The following is a 26,723-nucleotide window of genomic DNA, read 5'->3' as shown; positions in this document are numbered from 1 at the left end:
GGATGTCTGTTATGAAAGCACTACTATCTGTCCTCCTCTCACCACCCACACAGAGGTCACTCTCAGAGATTATAATGTGCACTGATTGAATAACTGCCACCTGAAACTGATTTATAAAAAGAGAAAGTTTTAAAAGAAGAAAAAAAACATTCCATGAAAACTGCATGGATTTTTCAGCAGTTTACATTGAATTATGTAAATGGAAACAGCTTCCTCTGCTAGAAATCTCCTGGGGATACTTTTTCTAGCACAGGCTCATGAACTCATGTCACACCACTCAAAATAGGGTGGACAGTTTAAAACTCAGTTTTCAACAATGAGTCACCCTGCATGACATGAAAACCCCTGTGCCATTATAATGTTAGATAGTTCGCCTTGCTGTAAAGGATACACGATTGAAATGTCTGACAGTACATCCTTGGAGGCTCTTTAACCTTATTTCAGCAGCAGCTGGTCACCAGCCAAACCATCCCAGGCGGATGCAGCTGCCCAGTCTGCTCTGTTCAGCTGCTTAGTAACACTGACTTCATTGCTCAAGTGAGACCAGCAAGTCACTTGTTAGCTTTTTCATCTTTTTAACTATAGTGAGAGTGAAGTTTAATTCCTCAACTGGTCAGGATTTAAGGAATTATCTGGATTGATGTTGAAGTGTTAAAGTCCATCAAAGGAGAAAAAAACAAGTGACTTATGACCATCTAAATCTGTAGGGAATTGCATTAGCATTATGAGGTACAGCACAAAGCAGCTGAGTTGTATTTTCTCCTGTAGCTTCCCTTTTTTTAAAATCTGGCACATCCAAGCATTAAAAAAAAGGAAGTGAATGTAAGCCTTTGTCTTCCCTGATCATGCTGCGCATGCTGCTAAACGTTCACGGACGCTGGATGTTCTACTGTACTACTGCGCCATGCCGCTGTGATAAAGGAAGAGAAAAGCTTGTAGTCTTGTAGCTTGTTTCTAAAAATATACAATAATAAATTACACAGTGTCCAGGGAAAAAAGCCAGGTTGAAATGAAAATGAGCCTTTCAGAGCCACCAAATATAGGTGAGGGCATGTAGTTGTATCCTATAATTTATGCGACAGACTGGCTGAGTTGGTACATAGACTTAAATACAGGTGTGCTGTAAATTCTCTTCAATACAATAATTGTTTTGCAGTTTTAATTCATCACTTGATTTACTTACTAAATAACCTGCTTGGAACTTGTCAGATCTCATGCATTACCATTTGAATGAACTCTTATTGACTTGCCCGTGGGACTGTGGCCCACTTACCCACTTCTTCAAAGGTCTGACTCGCCGTAAGGCTTTTTGTGCCAAATCCATGAAGAGCACTCGGCATGAATTTGCCAAACTCTGTCCTATCTGTTCTATTCCATCATGCCTGGATGAACATGCACTTAAGCCAGTGGCAACATGAGTGCTATTGTCTTATGGGGGACATTCAATTTTACTAGCTGGCCTACCTTACATCCATTTTTAATATGAAGATGGGGGAATAGTCTCCTGCTTTATTCCGGCATTGCTGCTGTCATTGCTTTAAAAGCCTCATTAAGTCAGGGCAATATCCTGTTAGTGAGCTTCTTGACCAACTGCCAAACACTATTTGTCACAGTATGTCATTTAAAATGTGCAATGCCAAGTACTGGTCATTATTCGGTGGAAAATACCAGACAGCCTATCATCAACGATTTTTTTTTCTTTATGATTAAGACGGGTTTACTTTTGACAGTGAACCGCTGAAAAATGTACCTAAACGAAATAAACAACTGACTGCATGTGTTGTTTTTATGGTTTGCAGCTATCATGACATCACCGACATTGAAAGCCAGACAGTGTGAGCTGATGGCTCCACTGCCTCCCAGTCAGTCTGCTCTGTGCAGACCACAGTTAAACAAGCTACAGTTTAAGACTAACATCAGCAATCAGAACTAGCCTTTGAGCACTGTCAACAGGACATCTGAACATGTTGGTGTTAGTGTGCATGGGTGGAAATTTAAAGAATGCTGCCAGCTTTCTTTTGTTTTGTCCTCCTTCTCTCTGCATTATTTAACATCTGAACACAACATACAGTACTGGAAGGAAGGAGGACAGGACAGACAACCTAAAAAGACAGAGACGCAGTAAGCCACCATAGGATTACAGAGGTGGGACATTTTAGGAGGCTCTTGGCATCTCTGCTAACCTTGATACTTTAATCACATTCATGTGAGGGGAAATTTTGCTGGTCTGACAAGTTGCTATGCAAGATGCCAACAGAGCCACAGGAACTGCAACAGTAGTATTCAGCAAGGAATGTGTGGAAATATAGCTACTTATCATATTTTACACCGCTTCAGTCCGTTACAAAAAATCTCTACCAAGCCACCTTTTTAGAATATAGTGCCTGATCATTCTTGTTTTTCCTCTGCAGGAGCATAACAGGGAAATACTGGATTCTAGCTCGACTGCCGTCCATTATGATGTGGCCCTCTGCAGCCAAGTCTTCATTTCACTGATGACAACTTGTTAGATAAGACCTGAGGATGATCTCTGTTTCATTCTGCTGTAGCCTACTGTGACTGACCTTGAGACTCTTTCTCATCTCTATAGACTCTTTGTTACTCCCTCTCACACACTTCTGGAGGGCAGTTGCTAGTTGTAATCCAACTGATGAGCCACCAAGCCTCAACCTCACTGTGAAACCAAAGCTGTCCTTTTATTGTACCAGACAAATGAACTACAATTACGCTTTCAACTTTTCAATCATATGATATCAGTAAGTGGTTAAAGGTGCCAATTGTAAGATTCTAAAGTGTTTGATGGTACATGTTAATTGTATTAATGTATTAATCATTTTTTACTGCCAGATTGTGAGCGCGTGGTATTAGCTTGTTTGCAATTGAAGACAAACTGCGAGCTAGCTAACGTAGCAAATCATTAAAATGGATGACTTGCCATTTGCAGGTTGCTCCCATTGTTTAACATTGCGAGCAATGTTATATTTTTGTCTTATATTTTATCTTTAAAGAACATTCTAGCATGTGTTTTAAGGGTTTCTTTCTGTCTGTCTTTCTTTTTTATTTTATTTTAAACTTTTAGAGAACTTCCCTGAAGGCTACCTGTTTGACACTTTACTTAAAAGCCAAATGTGTCACTTATAAGAACCTTATTCAAACCTTTAAAAGGATAATGAATTATAAATTAATGTGATTCTGTTCATGAAGGCTAATCAGTGTTTTAGAAGTACAGTACAGTATAATACACTGGGCTAGTTAAAATGAAGTTCAAGTTTCAAGCTTTATTAGACCTTCTTCACAGCAGCCATTTTGACATGAAATAGTAGGGCCAACACAAGTGTTGTTTCTAATGATACTAATTAAGGTTCCATTCCATTTAGTGCAGCAGAGACTTCTTTGACCTGAATGGAATGGAACCTTAATTAGTATCTTAGGTACCAATGATACTAATACTACTACCTGTGCTTACCCTGTTTACTATTTCATGACAAAATGGCTGCTGTGAAAAATGTATTGTCAGGTACAATCACGGTGACAGATATGAGACCTATATGAGGCACATAAATATATAATGCCATTCTTAAATTGCAATGCAACATTTGTCTTTGAGGTGTCTGAGAAATGTGTGAAACATGCTGATACATGGCCGTTACATAAATGCATGTTGAGTGACGGTGTTGACTCCCGTCTTCCTTTGTTGCCCTCTTGACTCAGCAGTCCTTTGATTTGAAACCTGCTGCCTGAAAGCTGCTCGGCGCTGCTGACACGATCCAGTCTCATTTGTGCTGACTTAACTGATCACCTCGGGGAGGGGCCACCTGTGCAGTGAAGGCCCTTACTATCACTTGAAGAAACATCGCATCAGCTTTTAGTCAACGTTGAGCTCAAGCGTTTTACGCCTGGCAGAGAAGTTTACGCGCAGGTGCCAAACGTCTTAAGTGGTGCTGAAAGGACAGCGACATAGTGGGCAGCTCCGTGGAAACTTGTTACCTGCCGAGTGCGCACCTGTGTCCATTCATATTAGGTGGCAGACTTTTACGTCAGTTAGAAAATCTGCATCAGTAAGGGAAGGTGGGTATTTGTCTCAATGAAAGTACAAAATAAAAGTTTTTTTTTTTGCAGTTTATTTATTTAAAAAAAAATAAAAATATACATTAACCAAACAACAAAAGCGACCCTAGGTGACTCTACTGGCCCTTTGCTGCGAATGTTTGTGGTTTAGCTATTAATTGAAACCACAGACTCTTATGTTACCTATGCATCATTACAGTACTACCTCTGGCTTTAACTCAACTCCTGCCTGACTGTCTGCTCAGGCTTCCTCACAGCGCGACACACACACACACACACACGCACACACACGCACAAACAGGCACACACACCACACCACTTCAGCACTAGTTTATTCGTCTTTCTCGGTCACTTGTGCAGGGCTCCACCATGGCAGAGCGCAGGGGAAACTGGGACAAAGCAGAAGACGACTTGCCGGTTTATCTCGCCAGACCCGGCACAGCCGACCAGGTGCCCCGGCAGAAATACGGCGGCTTGTTTTGCAACGTCGAGGGCGCGTTTGAGAGTAAAACCATAGACTTTGATGCCCTGAGCGTCGGCCAGAGGGGCTCCCGCACCCCGAGGACTGCCAAACGAGATGCCGGTCATGAGGCAAGGAGCCCGGCGAGTGACAATAAGAGCTCCCATGAAAGTCCCGCAGCAAACAGGCAAGGGGGGGAAGACTCACCTCAGGTGGAGATCAGGACCAGCGGCGGCAAAGAAGTGTTGCAGAACCTGGGAGATGAAAAGGTAAGAAGGCAAACTTTTACTTGGCAGACTGATGCAGCATGTGTTCATGACAGGAGTGGCACAGTGTGTGTCACTGATGTGCCATGTTAGTTTTTTCTCATCTCTTTACCTTCACGTTGTTGTTTAAAAGTGTGATGTTAGATGATGTAAAATATTCCATTAGACGCCAAGATGTTGCCCACACCTAAATAAAAATTGAAATCTGTCCAAGTTGTCCACCTGCAGTACTCATAGCCTGCAATTAACCTATTACCTAAGAGAACCTGGATTTATGTCCATTGCATTTTGGAATTTTATTATGGAGGAGACCATAAATTGCTGGTTGGATGTGTCACTCTGCCATTATATGGCATAAGCCATCCTAAAGAAGCTGTGTAGAAAACCCTATAATATATATTTAAAAAAAGGAATAATTATAATAATAGTAATAGATTACCTTAATAAGTAACTAGTCTATAAAGCATGTCATTCCACCCCAAAGAGCATGATATAAATAAAGCACAGACTTAACATCCACACCCACCATTCATCAACAATTATTGGGCTAGTAAACCTCTTAATCTCTTGTAGAATACTGCAGAGAAAAATCTGTCAATGTATCAAGACAATAAAATGGTAAAAAAGAAAAGAAAAAAAAAAGACAAGTGAAGCAACCAAGGCCACAGAGCAAGGCTGTAAAGCCTCAAGGCTGCTGAACAAATGAAAAGTTCTGTCATCACCACAGGGGCACTGCAGACGTTACTTCTGTATTAGTGAAACCAGAGAGTGGGCGACCATGATGCTAAATATTAAACTGAAAACAAATGCAACAAGTGTTGTCCACACATTTAGTGACATATTGGCCTGCTGCGTGAAGGTTCAATGAGGCAGCAAGCTAAAGAAAAAGAAGTATAGCATAATATTTTGAGAACTGTATCTTATATTTTGTTGTTACAGCATGTGCATGCATAGAGGAAGTGATATTTCACACAGGTTAGTAATATAATACACGTCAAATGCAACTGGGAAATATGCACATTTTTCTGTCTTTAACACTGGTGCTACACATACAGGGATCAAAACAACTTCCATGTCATGTGCACCTCAGTCAGTACAGTTTACAATCACTTAGTGTAACTGTCTGCTGTAGAAATCCAGTTAAACTTGTACAGACACACAACATGGCACTTTAGCACACTAGATACAGAGTAACAACAATTAAGCTGCAGGAATGTTGTACTGACTGATGTAATGACAGAAGCCTGAACATTGGAAACCATAGTGATGAAGCAACAATAGTACAGCCCTCAGGTGGCGGTAGAGTAATGCTTTACTTCAAAAGATATCCAATCCGATCTGCAACCATAATCACTATTAGATACAGCTCACAGAACTATAAAGGTAATACAATGTTATTATGGTTTTCAACTTAATTCATCAATTTTTTGACTTGCCATAGTAAAACACACACACACACACAAACACACAGGTGTTACTGATAACATTAACAATGGCTCTGTTGGATTCAGTCCTAGTAAATTGTCTCAGTGAGCCAACAAGAACAATAGAAGGACATTGAGACCAAATAAACTAAATGGAATTCAGCCAGCAGTCATTTTATTATTTACTCTGCTTGTCAAAATGAGCTAGCTGTTGCTAGAAGTTATCGATGTCCTCACTGAGCTACATGTTTTACTGATGTCATATGTGTATGTGGCAACATAGCGAGACATTAAAGGAGAGGCTGGGTTTATTATTTCAGCACTATGGAATGAAACAGTGCGTGAACAGAAAGAAATTTCTTATAGAGGAGAAATGTTGCATTGCAAAAAGGAAAACTGTTAGCTGTCAACCTCCAAAAAACAAATGCAGTTCAATTGTTGTTTAGTAGTTGTTGTTGTTATGTCTCCAGAAAGACATATGAGCTGTAACGGTCAGGAATGTTCATAATGTAAAAGCATTTTAATTAAGTTTATAGTTTCAAAAGTGACACAGTTGACAAATTTAATCCCACACCACTTCGCATTATGCCACCTGTTTAGAATAAGTGTGGGCAAGAAGAAGAATATCCTGATAGGTGTGTGTATGATTTGATCATTGGATTTTCCATTCAGAAAAAGATGGAAAAAAAAACAAGTGTTTATTTTATTTTCATTTTAAAATTCAAAAATTGAAATTGAAATTCAAGATATTTTTCTTTATCAGCATCAAGATGGGATAAACAAAACTTTAAAAAACAGTTGATTTTCATTTCCTGTTTCTAAAGACAAAAGATATAATCATTGGAAGACAAAACACCCGTTTTTTTCATATTGTGCAAGCGGAAGTAGCCATTTTCAAAGTAAGAGCACACATGAGGACGGTGCTGTGAAAGCTGATGGACATGGATCAGTACATTGTTTTTTGAGACAATAAAAGAGGGTGTCTCAGGGACGAGGACATGACTGCAGAAAAAACTTCTAGGTAAAAACTAAAAATAACTACATATAATCAGGAATTTTACCTGAAATATGCGGCTTAGTTTTTCTGCAGTCATGCAGGTACATGCACAGACCCGGGATAGTATCTTTATGTGTTACCAAGCAGACACACTAAATATTTACTCCATCCACTATAAATGACACTTGTTTTGAGCAGAAAGTTGATTCTTCTAATGTAAGGCTGAGATCACTGTCTCTAGGCACCAAAAATGATGATTCATGTTTCTCTGTCTCTCTCTTTCTCTGGCTTTGGCCCACACTCACACTCACCCCCCACACACACACACACGCACACACACTCGCACTCACAATTATGGCTCAGAGAGGAAAGACGCCATTAAACAAAGTGAGGATGATTACTAGTTAGTCACTGCAGCGCTGGCCACATGTTGGCACACACATAAAGAATGAATGGAGCAGATTGATTTTAATACGGCGCAGGAAAGAGTTAAACATTATGGAATGATCTGATGTAATACAATATGTCATAGATTACAGTCAAACAGAATCTAATAAAATTTAATTGCCTGCTTAAAAGCAGAAACGTATCATCAGCCTGACGTCAGCCTCTGGTCTGAAATCAGCAGCAGCAGAGCTTGTGTTTGTGGTGATCATGTTTGAATGACACATTACATGGTGTGTATTGGTTTAGAGGATACCAATGACAATGCGGTGTCATATTTAATGCTAAAAGTAATCGGTGGAATTTTGTTTTTCCACTATTTACTTCTTTAATTAGGAGACAGCATATTCAGTACTGCAGCATCTTGTTCTTTTTAATGTCTGTGGAACGCAATACTTCCTGTTTTCATATTTCAATTGAGAAGCCTAATTGGCACTAGTGATATGGGCTTTTATGATTTTGTCAAAGTCTATTTAATGGATTTTGGCTGGCATGTATTGCATTGTCCTATTATGAGTCCGTCTTATTGTTTCCCAGATTGAAATGTTACTGCTCCTGTTTCTCCTGTGGTGGCAGATCTTGTGTCCCATCACTGAGAGTCACAGACTTGTGTCCTTGAGTCCTCACATCATCCTATTAATATAATAATATGTTTCTCTCTCCTGCATTCTAAATGCAACCTGCATCCAGCCTTTAACAGACTTTACTGCCACCATGGTCTTTCCTCTAAGCATTTATGTACTGTACACATCTTCAGGATGGCAGACAGCCACTTTCCCCCCATGTGGCCTAGTAATGAACTGCAATATTGCACCTCCTGAGGGGGCAGATGATTCAGCAGAAATCAACAGAGAGACTCAGGCTGCGTGCTTTTTTTGCTGTATTTGGGAGCTGTCTGAGGACATCAGACTGACAACAGAGTCAGGGCATGCTTTCTTTTCTAACATTATCTGGTACAGTCTGGATGCTAGGGAGGCTGAACATGGATGCTTTCATGCAACTAATGATGACTAAAGACAATTGTAATAGACATATTATGGTCAAACTAATTTAGATATTCAATAAGCTTAGCTTGTTAATGTTGTAGTAATAGGAAACAATTATGAGCATAATCATGTATTTCTGTCTGGTGAGCTAATGAGTACAATCAGCTGCTGTAATGGAGTGAAGAATGAGGAATGGTTAGCCAGATGTCCAGGGGAGCTGGTTTAGGAAGGACCTCCCCTCTTTGTTATCCTGCAGGATTGTGATCAGACAAAGGGGGCGCTTAATACACTTCATACATACATACAATAAACCTGAAGAGAAAGAGTCAGTATCAAAGGGTGTGTTTGTATTATTATTATTATTATTTTGTGGCTCTGGTGGTACAATGAAGAGACACTGTCGAATTGCATTATGGGAAATGTAGGAGCCAGTGCTTTTGGAGCTTGATTCATAAGCGGGGTTGAGGATATCTCAGTCTCTGCTGCTTTGATGTTGACCATCTTTTTTTTTAACCTGTCTTCCAACCTTTTTGGAAATCCATTACTGAATTTAGGAGTACAGCTGTAATGCCCTGCAGATTCGTCCTATTATGCAAAATGCAATTTTTGTGGTGTGTTTTGCTTTTTCTCCCAGAGAAAGACCGAAAGTTAATCAGAGTAACCAGCTCATGCTAATGTGTATATGTTAACGATGTCATTTCATGTGATTGCGGGGTTAATATGAACATTTAGCAGCAATCTTTTTTTCCATTTGGGGCCACCAAGCTGCTAAGTCTGCTGGCACAGGCTTGATGACCTGACAGAGTCTGACTGAGTATTTTCTGCATCCTTGATCTGTCTGAATCCTGTCTGTCTATCACTGTCAGCTGGTTAATGTGGTCCTGCAGAGGTAGCAAGTCTTGCAAACTTGAAGCGTGTTGTTGGTGCATTCTCCAAGGCCTGCGAATGCTGAGGTAATGCTTTACTGACTCACTGCCATGAAAGGACATCTCAGCATGCAGACGCTGTGTCCTCTTGTAGCCAAAGGCAGGAGAAAAATAATCAGTGGCTACTGAACGATATATCCATTTTTAAAGAATGTTTTCTATATATGCCTAAAAAAGATAAGAAGATAAACATTTGGGATATGGTGTTAATCACAAGGTTAATGATTTTTCAAAATAACTTACACATAAATAAACTGAAACTCTATAAAAGGAGAGATGAGGCAAAGTGTTTTTGCAAAAAAAACAACAACAAACCTTTAAATATCACACTGAATCTTCTATGTGATGAATCTCTATCTATCTATATTTTTATTTTCCAGCTGATGGTTGTAACAGATATATGTACTGCATATATACTCCCACACACATTCACACAGACAGACACACCCTCAGTCACGTGCCTCCTCATTAAGGGTGCATTAGTCCTGAGGAGGGGAGTGGTGGAGGAAACGACTGGTGGTGGTGAAAGAGGGGGTCCACTTTGGGTCTAAACAAAAGAGACACATGGCTGGGTGGGGACATGCAGAGAGGGAGAGAGTCTCTCTCTCTCTATGTGTGTGTGTGTGTTGTGGTGAAGACATGTGGGGTGTGTAATGTGTTGGGCAGGCTCTGTGACAGCTGCTACACCATTTTGACCCCTCCTCTGTTTTCATAAAAACAAAATACTAAATTACTGGTAATAATTGATACACATGCACACTTTTAACCTCCTTACTAAATCTAATATTTCTTTTAGATATTATTTGTATTTTAACAGAAAATTTCATTCTTCTAAAACATTAACTTGGTCATATACTTCCAGTAAATTTATATTATCAGCATTATAAAAGTCTATTGTCTGTATTGCAATGCTGTTATAAGATTTTAAAATAATAGCCAAATAATTAGAATATATGCTGTTAATTATGAGTAAAACGTGTGGATCTAGTGGAGCATTTGCCTCTTCCTATTATCCTTATAGTGCCACACACTCTCTTCTAATCAATCAATCATTACTTGTTATCTGCTCTGATCAGTTAACCCCCGCAGCAGTGACACACAGACTAGTAAATAATAGACCAGCTAGTGTAGATTACTTTGTTATTGCAGCAGGGCAAATATCTGATCTGTCAATGATGACTAATGTATGTTTCTATGCTGTATATGTGTAAGAGAAATGTGTGACAGCTCAGTAATGCAGACAACTGGATGCTGTTTACTAGCTGCTCCACTGCGCCCTCGTGTGGAAAGATTGTGACACCGCTTTTTCTTTCCCCGATTGAGCCTATTATTGAGGGAGGGGCCGGGTGACAGAAGCACAGACGCTCCTATAGCACTCTGCGAGGCACTTTACATCGCACTGATAGAGCGGCGACCATTCCCTGAAACTCCCATCCAGGCGAGGGCCGCTGCAGCATCCGTAAAGAGGGAATACCGTTTATCAAAGCTCCGTTTTTTTAAAAGACGAAACATGTCTTATCAAGGAAAAAAGAACATCCCAAAGATCACAGTAAGTAAAAAAGGAAGGAGTTATTTATGCCTCATTGGCTGTGGGAACTTTAATGCCTGCTGTTGTAAATCACTGCATTAGCCGTTTTTCTGCCGATGGATCATAAACACAAACATATGCGGACACCAGCTATTTTTTATTTTCGATTGTCAGGCTTGACCGCAGGAGAAAATACGCACCATGAAATGACATGAGTGGCTCGCTCAGTGACAGTCAGGCAGGGAGATGAGGCGTTTTCTTAAAGGTGTCCTGCATCTTCTTTGTTGAGGGGATCCATGCGTTTGGCGAGCCGGCTCGCCCTGAAAAATCACTGTAGTGTTCCTGCAGGGACTTTTACGGTCAGCAGAGGAGGACTGTGATTTATAGTGACCTATATATATATATATGTGTGTGTGTGTGTGTGTGTGTGTGTTTAAATGTAATGTGGAAGCATGTAATCAGCATATTACATTAATGTCCTTTATAGGATATTGATTTTCTCCACGTTTTGCAAATAATAAAAAAAAAAAATCTCAATTCTCATTTCAGTGCACTTAAATCGATTAAAGTCACGTTTTGGCCATTTTGCCCTTTCTCTCTAATGGAGAATATTTCAGGCCTAATCGATCCTATGGGCAGCTGTTCAACAGTGATGTTTCTGTCTTGACATTTTAACGCACAGTGTTTTTCAGTGGCGTGCTTCAAAGTGATAAGCAATCAAGCAAAAGCGAGCATCATGAAATCATTTCATAATTTCTTCTTCTTATTATTTATTTTTAATGTTAAGACTGAGACTCGCAGACTACAGATATGGGCTACTGTTCATGTTGCAGGCTGGTGCAGAGGAGAGTGAGAGGCAGGGGAGGAAAAAGAGGGGAGGGGGGGACTTACACACCCATTTGTGATGAGCTGTGATAAGCTGGCCTTATAGTCCTGCATCACAAGAAGGAGAAAGATTCAGACTCCTGTTAGAGCATCTTGGGGGGAGGTTGAATTCAGGGCAGGTTGGTGTTCTACAGCCACAGCCAGCTGGTGCTGCAGAGAAACCTCTCCCACTCCCTCTCCTTCTCTCTCTCTCTCTGTCTATGTGTGTGTGTGGGGGTCTGAAATGCCTGCCTTCCAGTTTTCATTGTTGCAGCTCAGGCTGCAGTCAGGGGTGTGTTGCTCGGCTGTGGGAGACACAGCCTTTGTCTGGTCTCCTCAGCTGATATTACACCAAAGGGGTGTTTTTGGGGGAAGACTGGGGTGGCTTTGGTCTGTAGAGGTCTGTATTTTGAGCGCTGTCTCATGTCATTACTGTTAAAGTAGGGCACGTCTCTATAATATGCTAAAGTGGGCCAGAATTTTCCATGGCATGTTTTACACAGTCATTATAAAGATGAAAATTTAAATTATACCAACTCCCTACAGAAAGATGTTTTTTTCCTTCTATGGAAGAATCTTGCAGTGCTTAACTTTAAAATATATGAGATTTATGTCAAAACAGTCATATCCACAGAAACAGCAGTAAATGATACTGCAACAGAGACCAAGATAAGATCTGTCTCCCCTCCTACTTTGATTCTGAGGCAAAAAAAATCACACACTGGATTGTTGTAACATGAGTTGTGTGCAGTTTGATAGCCTCAAGACACACGCTATCAACAAAAGTTCAATTTTTCACTTGGGAAACTGTTGTAATCCTCAAAGACAAGCTCTTCCCAGTTTTAACCAACATGTTTACTGGACTGACATTCAGCTGCTACCACAGTACAAAGTATCTCATTGATGTCCTTGACTACGAGTATAGATAAGGTGGTTTCACATCAGTTCACATGGGACTAATTCATTGGCTTTTCAAACATGATGTAATGAGGTTTTCACACTGCTTCACACTGCTCAGCCTATATCTGAGCTAAACAAATAAATATCTACATCTGAATGCATAACCTGGACAAGGGATGAGGATTTTAGCATCTGGAGCGTTGTGGTTTATGTTAGTAGTCTGAGTGGTATTAACCAATCATGTTTGAGTAGGCTTTGCTTTGCATGCAGTCCATGTGAAGAGCATGGCGGAGAACGCATTGGGTGAAATGCAATCTCGGAAGCTATCAGCTATCGTCTGATGACATTTTATTACCTTTTTGAAAAATGTATCTGCATTCACACTCAGATATCTATTTGTAGAGATGTGTATTTCTTGTCTTTCTCATGTATCAAGTTGCTAATTGGACTGCAGATATCCGTTATCCATTGCTTGGATATCTGGTTATTTGGGCCATTGCCCCCAGATGCTTAATCATAATCAGACGGTAGCCAAATGATTCCAAGATTGACTGTTATTATTATGATCATCCAGTCTTGTTTTCATTCCTTGTTGATTTGGTGACACCTGTGGACACTGGTGGAAATGCTTTTGGATAGTACAGGATGGAGTATTCTGTTTAAAATGATACCAATAAAAACCACTGCAAGATCCTCTAACCTTGGTGAGGTCATCGTAACAAAAAACACAATCTTTGTTGTTTTTGTGCCTTAACCTAATCAAACCATGGGTTTGTGGTACCCCAAAAAAGCACAGACTTGTGAAAGCTCCAAGTGCCTACGCAAGACTTCATAACATCTGGAAGTCCAAACCTACAAGATTGGTCTGTGTAACAACTTGATCAATCCAATCCACTAAATGGGGCTGAGTGCTGGAGAATAACCGAATGCGTCAAGTCAGCTCATTCCTCCATGACTAACTGACTGTCTGTGAATAATCTGCTGTATACTGTCTCAATAAGACTAATTGGGATCTCTTAATAAGGAATGTCTGTTGAAGGGTAATCTCAGAAATTAAACACCATCGTCTGCGATGGTTTGGACACCACTAGGAATGTCTCCAGTGGATCTCTGAATTGACACTACGAGGGAAAAGAAAACAAGGCTGGTCATAAATCACCTGGCAGCAAAGAGGCTGAATCTCTCATTGGATGACACATAACTACATTGCAATCCCTGAGGTATAAGGTTGTTGACAAGCCTTACTGATACTCGAGCAGTCTTTGGAATATAAAATGGTCAAAACAAGGCAGTTCTGAAAAGTTGCAGCTTGATCCGTCACTGAAGACAGCAGCTGTAGTATTTCTTAAACTTCATATCAGCTCTGAATGGACAAACAAGTCTCCAGTAAGCACTGATGTCATAAAATAATTAGTATGAAGTACATACTGCCACACAACCTGCTTATAACCCTCCTTCCCTCCCAGACTTTCCTTCTGTATTTCCATGCCTGCCCTTTCTGTTCCAGCTGTTTCCTTACGTCTGCTCACTGCCAGAGTGGCTCTGTCAGATTTCTAGGTGTGGTTCTTCCCTTCCCTCATAGTACCCACTCACAGCAGCCTCAGTGTTGTTCCAGGCTGGTACATGTCATCAGTAATCCCCTCCAGCTGGAATGGGCAACTGTGGGCATGAAGCAAGGCCAACAGACAGCGTCTCTGCCCGGGAAATCAGACCCGTTCCCCCTGTTGACGCACCACAAAACAGTGGGCACAAGTGGGCTTGAGTGCAAACAAAATACACCGTGGCCACCCAGACGTTGCCGTGCAACTCGCCATGGCGACCAACATACAGTTGTGATGGCAGGAAAATACAACGGCTGTTTGGTTTGTCGTGTGGGGATGTGATTTGACACGCACTTTTTATTCAGTCCCACACAAACAGACACATCTCAGACTTCTTGACTGAGAGAGTTTATAATTGAACCTGTCTGGCTCAATCAGATCCATACTGGGTTTTACTTTTCTTTCCCTTTTTTTTTTCTTCTGTCGCCATGGTTACACAGCTACACTACTCCCACCTATCACAAGATCAGCATTCCAGACAAGCAGGATTTCTCTTTGAGCGTGGCTGGCAGGAGCCGCCACAATTAATTTAGATTGATAAGTCTCATTGTTTTTGCTTTTCCAGAATGTGAAAATCCTGTGCAGATTTGGGTAAAGAGTAAATATTTATGTTCGCTAGGCAACAGGGCTGAAGCAGAGGCCCTGGTGCACATTCAGGATGACTTCCCTCTTCCACTGGTTCCCTGCCTGCCTCCCCGCTGCTCTCCCCACCCACACAAGGGTCTCAGTCACTGCTAATGGAGGTCTCCTCTTATGTCCTCCCAGCTCCTTTGTAGCCAGGGAGTTTTCCAGGACAATTCCCACTTATTAAGCACAGAGGAGTGGCTATTAGTAATTTGCATCCCAGATTATGAGCTCTTCTCTCTCTCCAGTCTGGTGGAAGTGGAAAAAAGTTGTCAGTGCATATCAACGTAGTAAGAACAAGAACAACATCCTGCCGTCTATTTTTGATTACTGTTGGCTCGTGGAACAGAAAATGACAGTTTCCTGTGCAGCGGGTGGTGCTTTATTTTTGGTTCTTTGTTTTAGTTTGAGTTAAATGACATAACATATTTTTTCCATCTGAACTTTACTTGCCAGAAATTTAATAGATGAGCATGTCAGCACTAGAGGAAAGGAAGGCCTAAAGAGCTTAATGACTTTTTCCAATGACTGATACATTTTAAATGCATCAGAAGTGTAAAGCTGGAAGCACATAGTTTTCTAAACTATGCAGATGTATGATATTCATTTGATTGGTTTATATTAATGACAGAATTTAGCTTACATATTTGTGAATTTGTTGTTGATCTCAGTTGTCATGTTTGTGATAAAAACTCCTACAACTGTCCAATTTTGTGAACTCTCAGGCAGCAGAAGAAACCCTTTGCTCTGTGACTTACACTAGTAAAACACCAAATCTTCTACTGTTTACCCAGAGCCAAAGTGTTGACAGTAGGGCACACACCCACATAAGCAAGTACACAGCCATACAAGTCCCTGCTAACAATTGTTTGTTTATATTGTTTTCCGCAAATGCATGCACATTCGTCAGATTAGTATTTATTATCCATAAAACAACACAAAAACTCACAGAACCTTCAGGCTGACTCTCAGGCTGCATTTCTTTCCATGTTTCCCTAATTCAGGATTTAGACCAACTGGGTTTGTAATCTGTCTCATGTCACAAAGTCATTAATTTGACTCATACAGCAGTGTATGTATACAATGTGTTGCTTTGGTGCCTAAGTTTGGGCTGCCTAGTTCGTTTTGGTTTTTATAGGTTAGTAACAGTTTGGCAGATTAACAGACTGCACAAACAGTTCAGCAGTCAAATTCATACTCTCTTTCTGTCCGTTCATTATTTCCAATGACTGCTATGTAGAGTGCATCCAGCAAGATCATTTTTTCTTTTCCAAAAAGTGGACGCTGTAATAGCAACATGATTGACAAATGAGGACATGGTCAGTGACCCTGGAAGGTCGGAACACATCAGGATCAACATGGTCATTGATGTCTCATGTTAATATTCTAAACCAAGATCAAATCCTACCCTCAACCAAGAATAGAACATTTCAATGTTACATTCATCTTTGTGGTCCAATAGATTTTTTTTGAAAAACTATTTTCCAGAAATGTGTGATTCACACAGAGTATGAGCTTTGAAGGAAACAAACCATAGAAACTGCCTCCTTTTGTTGTACATACAGTATATGCAGGATGCCTAAAATTGAAGAATGCAACACAGTGTCAAGCTGACCATGAGGTAGACGTAGGCTCTTCAGTCTGGTTGTACCTCTACATGCTCTGTGGTTGTTCCCCATCACTGAAATTGCTTATTCTGGAAAATCTCTATTTTTGGTTAATGCCTGGTCAATGGGTTTGTCCCAGTTAGAGGGCTGCCTCTTCCAGTCCGAACCTGAATGATTTTTCTTTCTAAGTCTTAGCGCAAGAAACCATGTTCTTTTCACATGGTAGATTATGTTAAAATACAAGAACAGAAATCCAGAAATATCCTAAGCTATGACCAATTATATACATTTTCCTGATTTTTTAAAGTGAGACAATATGAAGGTAGGGGATATGACCTGATTGGAATCAATACCTAACAAGGATTCAGCAGGAAGTATGGTCAAGAATTAGCTGAATATCAATATCCATTATGGTGGAGAGCAGAGAAAGCAGCAAGTCATCAGTGCCTATGATCACATCATACATTTACCCCGACAGTTGGTTTTCACTACATTTAAGAGTTGATCATGTATCGTAACTGTATCTCTGTAAGACTTTTCTTTATTGTGTAGCTGTTACTCTTGTTACTCATTAAAGTCACACATTTCACAGTGCTTATATGATTCTGTCTGAATCCACCATCTTGAAACAGTAGTGGGCATCCAGTCCCATCTCACTCAGGACTCTGTCATGTGAATACCACAACAGCCAGTGAATGCCATTAAACCGCCCTCGCCAAAGTCAGGGCAGGCAACAGAAATTCAAACAGCATTATGACTGCGGTATCCATTCATTATGTGGATAGAGCTGTCTTGTTAATGTTGTAACAAATGGTTAGGTTTTATTCCCATAACCGCATAATAGCACAGATGGTTTAACCCCAACAATGTCACAAGAGCTTGAGTTCGGTTACACAGTAAAGAAAATTGTTATAATGTGAAATCGTAAAAAAACATAATGAATTAAGCTGATCGGAAAAGCTCCTGGTGCTGATGGTGGCTACGATGCATACCCACAATAAACCTGCTTAGAGGAAAAACACATTCCTTCAAGTGTCGTTCCCCTTCTTGTCATTAATTAATAGCGGAAATTATGTGGAAAAACTGCACAATTGCACAAAATGTATTCTTGGTAATACATGACAGAATCATGGATACGTTTCTGAAACAATAAACAGTTTTTTGGCACACATTGGTTACATAACAGTGGCAACACTTGGAAACAGCGTGCTGTCACTTGCTCTATTTTCTGTGAAATATTGTAAGTGTAACATATTGGTGTTTGTGGTGGAATGACATGAACACTGGCAAACGTGGCAGTTTTGTTTGTCATAATTTCCACGGAAAAGCTGCAATAAATGCTTGGTCTGCATTTAGATTTATGAGGTGAGATTAACAAGCCTTAATGAAAAAACTCCTGTCTTAGATTATGTGTTTTTGACACAGCTTGACAGTTTGGTCACCCATATTGTCACGCCACTTAGATGTGTTTTTGACATTTTTCGACAGTTCGACCATGTTTGTTGCCATCCAAAAGAGCCGTACTATTATATTTTATGAATGATGATTTAAGTTGTTGACTCTCAGCATTTGTAACATCTAGTTTTCCACTGACTGGAAATAATTCAAGTTTACTTCTTAATTCATTATGTATTTTAGTGGCGGATGTACTCACTGAGGAATACTGAAATCAGCAGACTGACAGTTACTGGGCTGCAATAGAAAATGGAAAGCTATTGATTGACAAATGATGGTCTCTTACATGCTGTTATAGGCCAGTGGGGAGAGTGGGCAGAAACTGACGAAGGGGGATATGAGTGTTTATGTGTGTGTGTGAGAGAGAGAGTGAAAGAGGCATCCATTCAGTAAGGCACCCATGCATGTGGGCACACCCTTCACTGCAGTATTATAAATCAGACAACAAAAAATCTTTACTCGTCTGATCCAGTTGATGAGAGCAGGTCTGTACTGCTGAGTTGTACTCAGTTCCTTCTTTATTAAGGCTGCAGCTAGTGGTTGTTTTCATTACTGATTGTTTTTTTCATTACTCAATGAATCATTAAGTTTATAAAATGACAGAGAACAAAAAGCTCCAAAAAACACCAAAACATTTAGTTTTCATAAAAACAAGAAATCCTCACATTTGAGGACATTTTATACAAATTAAACAACTGAAATGATTATTCCATTATCAAAATTGTTCATTTCCTGCACAGACACTTTACAATTCAATTCAAGTATTGTTATTTTGAGTGAGAAATGTGTATTTTCTAGCTGCTTTTAAACAAACGGAATGCTGGAAGTTTAATTAAATCTGTTTTGATTGTTCTAGAGCTTCAACAGTTAGTTGGTTAAACGATTAGTCGATCAACAGAAAATGAACTGGCAACTATTTTGATAATCGATTTATCATATCATTCATTTTTCAAGCAAAAGATTATTGATTGATTGAGAAAATAATTGGAATGATAACTGATTAAAAAAATTGTTAATTGCAGCCGAGATGCCTGTAGTTTATTTATGTTGCAGTACCTCCATGAAAGAGGTATGGTCATGAGTATGCTTCATATTCAAGTTCAAAATTAGATTAGGAATCGTCTCTGAGCTAATGAGTGACAGTTTCAGGGCAGCGTGCTTTTCAGTATGATCTATGCTGCTGCTTTGCTCCCAACACTGATGGCTGCGTGTTGTAATGTGTTACTTCAGGGTGTGGTTTATTGGGAAAACTCTGGGCTCTGTTTCACACTACTCCATCACCATCACCATTATATACACACGAACACAGAGACACACAAGAATACACACATTACGTGTGTTCATGAGCTCAGCAGATATTGAGCTTGTATCATTGGAGCCTCATACAAAACCGTATTATGCTTTTTCCTTTTTTTCCCAATGTGTGAAGGAGTGGTTGCAGTTCATTAGAATGATGAAACACTGGGGCCACAGCCAGGGGTGTAAATCATTCCACACATGGGTTGATGGGAAAATATGGAAGTCTGTCCCTCTCAGCAGGGCGAGGGACCATTTTATAGAGTGTGAATGTATTACTGATACTGAGGATACACTTGTTTGTGCTGTTTTAAAAAAAATACCAGTTATGTCATTAAGGTGGAGACAGGTTTGTTGCTCTAGAGTGGTACATGCTTTACTTTGCTTCGAAAGAACTGTTTTCTTTACCCACACACAAAATACTGATTTTGACGGACTGATTAATTGATTATCATTTAATATATAAAAAAAGTGCTTGTGTTCAGGCTTGGCTATATTGTCTCCGTGTTTCAGCCCTGTCTTCATGTGGCCAGTCGATTAGCCACTAGCCTAAACAAACAGTTTGCCCACCGATCACCCAACCAACTGTACTAGCAACCCCCCTCTCACCATGTCGACAGCCAGTTGTCCACTGAACTAACCATCACAATAAGTCAGCAAAACCAGACGCCCAGCCTGCCCTACTCTCTAGTCTGTCTCCCTGCAGTCAACCCGTTGCCATGACGACGGCCTGCTAGAGTCAGTCCGCCGTGCAGCGGCAAGCAGCAGATTTGATGTCTGACTGTGTGGCGTCATGGCAACGCCCAGATCAGACCATATTACGAGATGTGAGGTTGGACGGTTCCTCGGATGTGATTTGTAGTTTGATTTTAGCGCAACAAAGTGGGATGTGTCTGAGGATTTTTATTTTTTCATGCAGATTGAAAATATCTAGCGTCATGAAATGATCAATAATAAACAATAATAACTGTGTTTGGTATGTTGGATAAATGGATTAGAGGGGAAAATAACATGTACAGTTAGGACTGTTGCATAACAAAATCTGGATAAACATGGTTAAGACATTAATCCATGATCAGTCCTTAAAAGCAGCTTCAGTTGTGCTTCCAACAGCAAACTGTCATCCTCCCAAATGTCACCACGTCTGGTCCAAGTCATTTTCCTGAGCGGTAAAAAGAAGTGAAAGCTGCTCTTTCTGTCTTTATGAATACCTTCCAGCTGCTGATTTTTGTGAAACATACATGTGATCAAACTGGCACTGCCACATCTAGCCAGTCAGTATTTGTACCAGTAAATATTATATTTGAAAGCTGGAAGGCAGAATTAAATGGGCACACTGACCACAGAGCAGACAAGCAATAGAGAAAAGCAGTCACACCCTTGCAGCCTTGATGCAAGAAGCACTTGTGTCTCTTGCTGAGGGCTACACGAAAACAGTAATCTCCTAACATTTGGTGTATGGACAATAAGAAACACGATATTTTATGCATAATGCACCTATTAGGAAATCAAAATGCTGACATGTGTATGATAAATACATGCGAGTTAACCGTTTCTGTGATTGTGTACATTTAAAAAGCTACTAGTCACTGCACATCTTCCATTGTGGGACAGAGCTAGATTGGTTGTGCAAGCTCAATATTATTTGATGACTCGTTTAACAGGCATATCAGGAAAATGTCAATGAATACATGGGTTGCTTGCAGCCAGAATCAAACCACTTTTCTGCACAAGACCACAGGGAGAGCTGGGCAGGCAGAACCACAACTCAACTGTATGTGGTGCGTTTGCATGGGACATGACTGACAAACATCTCTTCCTAGCCAAAAAATGAATGAATAAAACATTGTTCACCCCCTCTGGGTGGAAAAAGAAGAACATAATCTAACTACAGAGAAATAGAAAAACATTGTCAGACTCTAAATATAGAACAGACATGATCTGGCATAGTGAATCGTCCTCCTCTTAAAGCTTGTCTTGACAGTTTCAAACCATACTGAGTCTTTGTTGGACGAAAATAGCATTGAATCATAACATTTCTTTGTTCACCTCTTCTTGTTCCCCCAATTCTTCCCACCTCTTTACAGAGCGACAGGCTTCTGATCAAAGGCGGGAGGATCGTGAATGATGACCAGTCCTTCCATGCCGATATCTACATGGAAGATGGCCTCATTAAGTAAGTCCTCCACTGTCCTCCTTTCAGTTCTGCTTTTGTTCACTCCCGCTTGCTTTCATCTCTCCATTACTACTCAATCAGTCAGGTTGTCTGTATCTCAGTGGTTCATCCTCATGTTTAACTGTGCATTCCTTACGAGAGTGCAAGTCGTCTTCTTGATCGCTACGTCAGATGAGTTGGGCAGCTGAATTTGTGTAGAGAAATTCCAGTTCAGTATTGCCATATTTTTTTTTCGTTGTAGAGATGTGGAGTGTAACAGAGACCATTTCAATCTGTTTGACTGAAAGTAAACAGAAAGTAGTCCCCTGGAAATCCATGTTTCTCAATCAAACAGAGCTGGTTTGGCTCAGTGGACAAAAGGATAGTCTTGGTGAATTCCTCTCTCTGTCTCCCTGAATCAGTCTGTCCTCTCCATCACTTTCTTTCCTCCCTGTCCAGTTTCCACTTGATTTTCCAGTTATAGGCCCTTTGTCCCCCCCCTACTTACCCCTTAGTGAGGCAGCACAGAGAGAGGCACCCACTGAAAGCCTGGTGTTGCATAATAAACACCCAGATGCCTGTTGGACCATGGGGCTTCTGGCAAAGTCACAGAGGCCCTGGCCTGCCCTGCCTGGACAGAATTTTTTTTAACAGGGGCGAATGTTGATTTGTTGACATGGTGACAGTGTGCTGCTTCAAGCATGGCTGACTTAGGGTCAGTCAGAATTTTCAACTTTTTTGCTTATAATTCAAAGGTATTAGAAAGATTTTTTTTTATTCACCTACACATTGGTAACCAGGAATTGCTTGTCACTTGTTTCATTTGAAAAATATACATCTGAATTTGAATCTAGTGACATCCAAGCCTTGGATTCATTTAATTGCCACTGCATTGCAGAAGTAGATGTTCTTTAGATTTTTATCTTCTGCTGTGAAGACATTTCTTGTGGATGCAACATCACATCAGACAGTTGTAACAACCTCATCTTCCCTCGACAGGCAGATCGGCGACAACCTGATCGTGCCCGGTGGAGTGAAGACCATCGAGGCAAACGGGAAGATGGTTATCCCAGGTGGCATTGACATCCACACCCACTTCCAGATGCCGTACCGTGGAACCACAACCGTGGATGACTTTGCCCAGGGATCAAAAGCTGCTCTTGCTGGGGGTACCACCATGATTGGTAAGGACTCTAGGTTGACCTTTCCTTTCTTACAAGTTCAGTTTTCAGGGGGTGGAGAAAGGGAAGAAGGGAAAGGAGGGCTGAGACCCCAACAGGGGAATGGGAAGCGGTTTTAGTCTGTTTTTGGGCAGCTCTCCAAAAAGAGTAGCATACAAAAGACTGAGTCTGAGGGGACCGGCAAGGGGGGATAGAGGCAGACACTACTCCCACAGAAATACAACACCAGTGTCTGTCTACATGCTTGTGTGTATACAGTGTGGGTTTATATGTGGGCTTCATGTAGCTGAGACACACTATCGCAGCAAACAGCTGGTAGGCACCACGGTCTTATTAATACCATTAACTTCCTTTGAGCTGGCTGCTACTTTGCCGCATGTCTGCCAGTGTAGTTCTGTTTAAACATTCACTAACAGACATGCTACTGTAATGAGCTCTATTCATGGGCCCCATTCATAAAGAGATTATTTTCTACTGGTGATGTGTGAAATAGAGGGCAGTTTGTATCTGTGTGTATTGTATACTCTATATGTCCAACTTTACTAACAGTTGTGTTTGTGCAGCGGTGAACAAACAAGTATTTCACATGGTTGACATAGTAAACAACAGTGTTTTTTTTTTTTTTTAGTGACTGTCGTTTCCAGCTCTATCCTATTAACATGCAAAGACCAGATAAGCAGATTAGGTCATCCTTAATGAGATAAAGGCGCCAGTCAGGTGGTGAGCCAGCAGGAGGCCTTATTGTTTTACAGCTGAGTAAGATGGAGTGGGATATTTTGTGTACAGTGATACTGTTGTGTATGATGAGGATTTACTGTCCGTGAATAATCTCAGTGAAAACAGACATAAAATATATTCATGAAGTGACTATCTGTCTTACAGACATGCAAAAACACAGAAACCATCCATGTATTTTATTATTTTTATTATTTATTTGTTATTTTAGCTAAGGATTTCTCTTAAATCGTGTTGGTTAGGCTAGGGAATGATGTTCTGCATCTGTTTTTGTATTTTATGTATGAATTATATTTTGAAGTCTGTTTTGCTTTTGTGAGACTATTCTAACTGTAATTTTGGCTCAGTCTTACAGACAACATTATGTGTATACACTTTAATGAGTATATAAGATGCACTTTACAGTTATTACAGTCACCAAAAGCACCTCACTGCACCACTCAATCCATTTTTAGAATGGCTGGTCTCATTGGGAAAGCACCACTGCCCTTGTGTTCCACAGCTAGTTGCTACATCTACATCATACATTTGTCCTTGTGTGAGATAAATATTTTCTGTACGTGTTCCCTGACAAATAAACGTAATAAACAAAACTTGTGTTCCAAACCTAAAAAAATGGATTGTGGTTACATAACCAAAAACAAATGTTGAAGTAGCCCCTAAATCAAGGACACCAGGACCCAGACAAAGATGTTCAAAATGTAATGTGACATCTGACAAGGTTGGTCCCCGCTGGCTGAGCACTGCAGGAACTCAGACAGACAGATGATTATGCAAGATAAACAATACAGGCAGAAAGTAGAAACACCAGCAGACAAATCCTGACATCGCTCTGTCTTCACCCCACCCCAAACTTTTCTCCTCTTCTCTGCTCCTTACATCCTCCTCTCATCCCTTCATCCCTCTGTCTCATCACCCCTCATCTATCTCCATCAGTTGACCATGTGATCCCAGAGCCCGGTAGCAGCCTGATTGAGGCCTACGACCAGTGGAGGCAGTGGGCTGATGAGAAGGCCTGCTGCGACTACTCCCTCCATGTGGATATCACCCACTGGAATGACAGCATAAAGCAGGAGGTGGATAACCTCATCAAGGAGAAAGGTAGGCTGTGATGGTGTAAAAAATAAAAACTTGAAAATAGTATTAGTAACTATATAGTAGTAACTATACTAAAAATCTAACTAAATGATATGTTGGAGAGAATACAAACGGTCTAACTGATGAATAAAAGACTTAAAATGACTGAAAACATCCTGCTTATTCGTTCATTTTTATATCCACCTTTGATCTTTTTTATGGAACTTTTGTTTTACTTCTTAATGTTTTATTTCTTTGTTACAGGTGTGAACTCTTTCCAGGTCTACATGGCTTACAAGGATTATTACCAGATGAGCAACAGTGAGGTACAAAAACTGTAATGGAGGAAAATAATATAAAGAATAGGTTCGCATTTTTCCGAGTCAGTGTTAAAACAATACTTACTTACGTACGTGCTAGTGCATTATTTCTTTCCATGCTGGCAGTAGAGATGGGAATCAAAATCCAGAGTTCTCTGTTTGTGAATAATTGCACAAGCTAGTCGTATTTTTAGTACAAAATGTATAAAAAGACATGTTACTATCCCTCCACTGCAGCACATGCAAGGAAACTCTGTCAATGGAGGTTTGCATTTTTATACAAATATGACCGTACTTTGGCTATGTCAGATCAATAACACTGTGGCTTTTATGCACAGTTACTCACGTCAGGACGTCTTCTCTTCTTCATGGCCAGTATGAACAGAAAAATGTGAACAATGCAAAGTGTACATGCAGTACACGTAAGCGCGGGGTGGTGTCATCTTGGTTTCCGTCAGGGTGTAATTTGACGCATCGCTGGCTGCTGACTTGTTGAGAATAGTAAAGAAGCATGAAAACCTGTCAGAGGCTTCGCACTAAGATACAATGTCCTAAAAAGTGAGAGTGTTATTATTACCTTTAATCGGCTATAATACACAAGATTTACAACTTAATGTTAAGTTTTAGAAAGTTCTTTCCCGAAATATACTGTACCGTGACGTGTAAGTGTAAGCCCAGATGGTGCGAGGCAGAACTCTTGGTGTTTCTCGTGCAGCTGTAGATAATGCGGTCAGTCAGAGGAGCACGAGGCAACTGAAATAGTGCAGCTTGAAAAACTGATGTCATGCAGCTCACTGTGGAACTGCGGCGCAGCAACATAACAAATGCAGCTCATCCCACATGAGTTTAATTTCTGAAGACCACACACAATAATTGCAGTGTGTCGCGGGAGACATCATGTAAATTGTGGGCTTCTTTTATGTTGTGGCTTGAGGGTGACCCCTAGGATAAAAAGGAGTGTCTGAAACTTATGTAAACAGCCGGGCGGGATTTTAAATATAAAAGTAATGCCACTGTAATTTCACCGTTTCTGTGTCTTCCTCCTCCAGCTCTATGAGGTATTTACCTTCTTGGCAGAGAGGGGAGGCATCGCTCAGGTCCATGCTGAGAATGGCGAGATCATCGCTGAGGTAAGATTAATGATAAATAAAGTGACAGATACAACATTTCAGCCCCTGCCTCTTATTCTGTACTACCCTCTTGCTCTTAATTACTTGTCTCGTGTCCAACTCTGTGATCTGTTTTAGTTTAGTGTGATTTATTTCAGTGTAGTTCGTTCAGCTCTTTCTTTTCGAGCCTTATCGCAGTGCATCTCCACTACCTACAGACTAAACACACTGTCACTGATGAGAGGGAGAATGTGTTTCGCATAAGACAGTAATGTGTGGGTGTAGTATACACAGGGCAGTGCTGAATTGTGGACAAATGAAAATGAATGAACTCTAATAGTTGGTGGATTGAGAGGCTTGGTGTTAGTCAGAGCTCCAGACCATGCCTGGATTCTGTCATTCTGTGTGTGTGTGTGTGTGTCTGTGTGTGTGTGTGTGTTGGATCTGATTCATCGCAAATCCCAGCTCCCCTATCCAGTCTTAAACTAAGACTTTGAGGGAGTCTGATTTCCACCAATCTTTAAGACCAAAAATGTCTAAATCCCCAGATTATGTCATTACCTGACTTTACTTAAGATCTCCTGAGATAGAGAGGTCTTGTTTAGACTTGTGTGTGATGAATGTTGTTAGTGCTGTAACCAAGCGACAACCACATTGCTGGAACCTCTGCCAGTCTCTGAACCTGCAGTTCCTCCTGTGA

The 26,723-nt window shown here is 40.5% G+C and overlaps 1 protein-coding gene across 2 annotated transcripts in view; it reads left to right on the top strand.

Annotated features, from left to right (window-relative positions):
• Positions 1-10,923: 10,923 nt before the first annotated feature.
• Positions 10,924-26,723, top strand: part of dpysl3 (dihydropyrimidinase like 3) — a 29,700-nt gene continuing 13,900 nt past the window's right edge. Inside the window, exons 1-6 of one of the 2 annotated variants that reach the window (XM_027273577.1) lie at positions 10,924-11,120; positions 21,534-21,622; positions 22,601-22,785; positions 24,454-24,618; positions 24,859-24,920; positions 25,964-26,044. In XM_027273577.1, the coding sequence (XP_027129378.1) occupies positions 11,082-11,120; positions 21,534-21,622; positions 22,601-22,785; positions 24,454-24,618; positions 24,859-24,920; positions 25,964-26,044 (621 nt within the window). In that variant the 5' untranslated portion in view covers positions 10,924-11,081. The remainder of the gene's footprint in view (positions 11,121-21,533; positions 21,623-22,600; positions 22,786-24,453; positions 24,619-24,858; positions 24,921-25,963; positions 26,045-26,723) is intronic. The other variant, XM_010729344.3, reaches the window with a different exon arrangement.

The sequence above is a fragment of the Larimichthys crocea genome, chromosome XXII, assembly GCF_000972845.2.
Source record: "Larimichthys crocea isolate SSNF chromosome XXII, L_crocea_2.0, whole genome shotgun sequence".
NCBI classification, from domain to species: Eukaryota; Metazoa; Chordata; class Actinopteri; family Sciaenidae; genus Larimichthys; species Larimichthys crocea.
The sequence above is the reverse complement of the archived record's forward strand: the minus strand, read 5'-3'. Positions and strand labels throughout refer to the sequence as shown.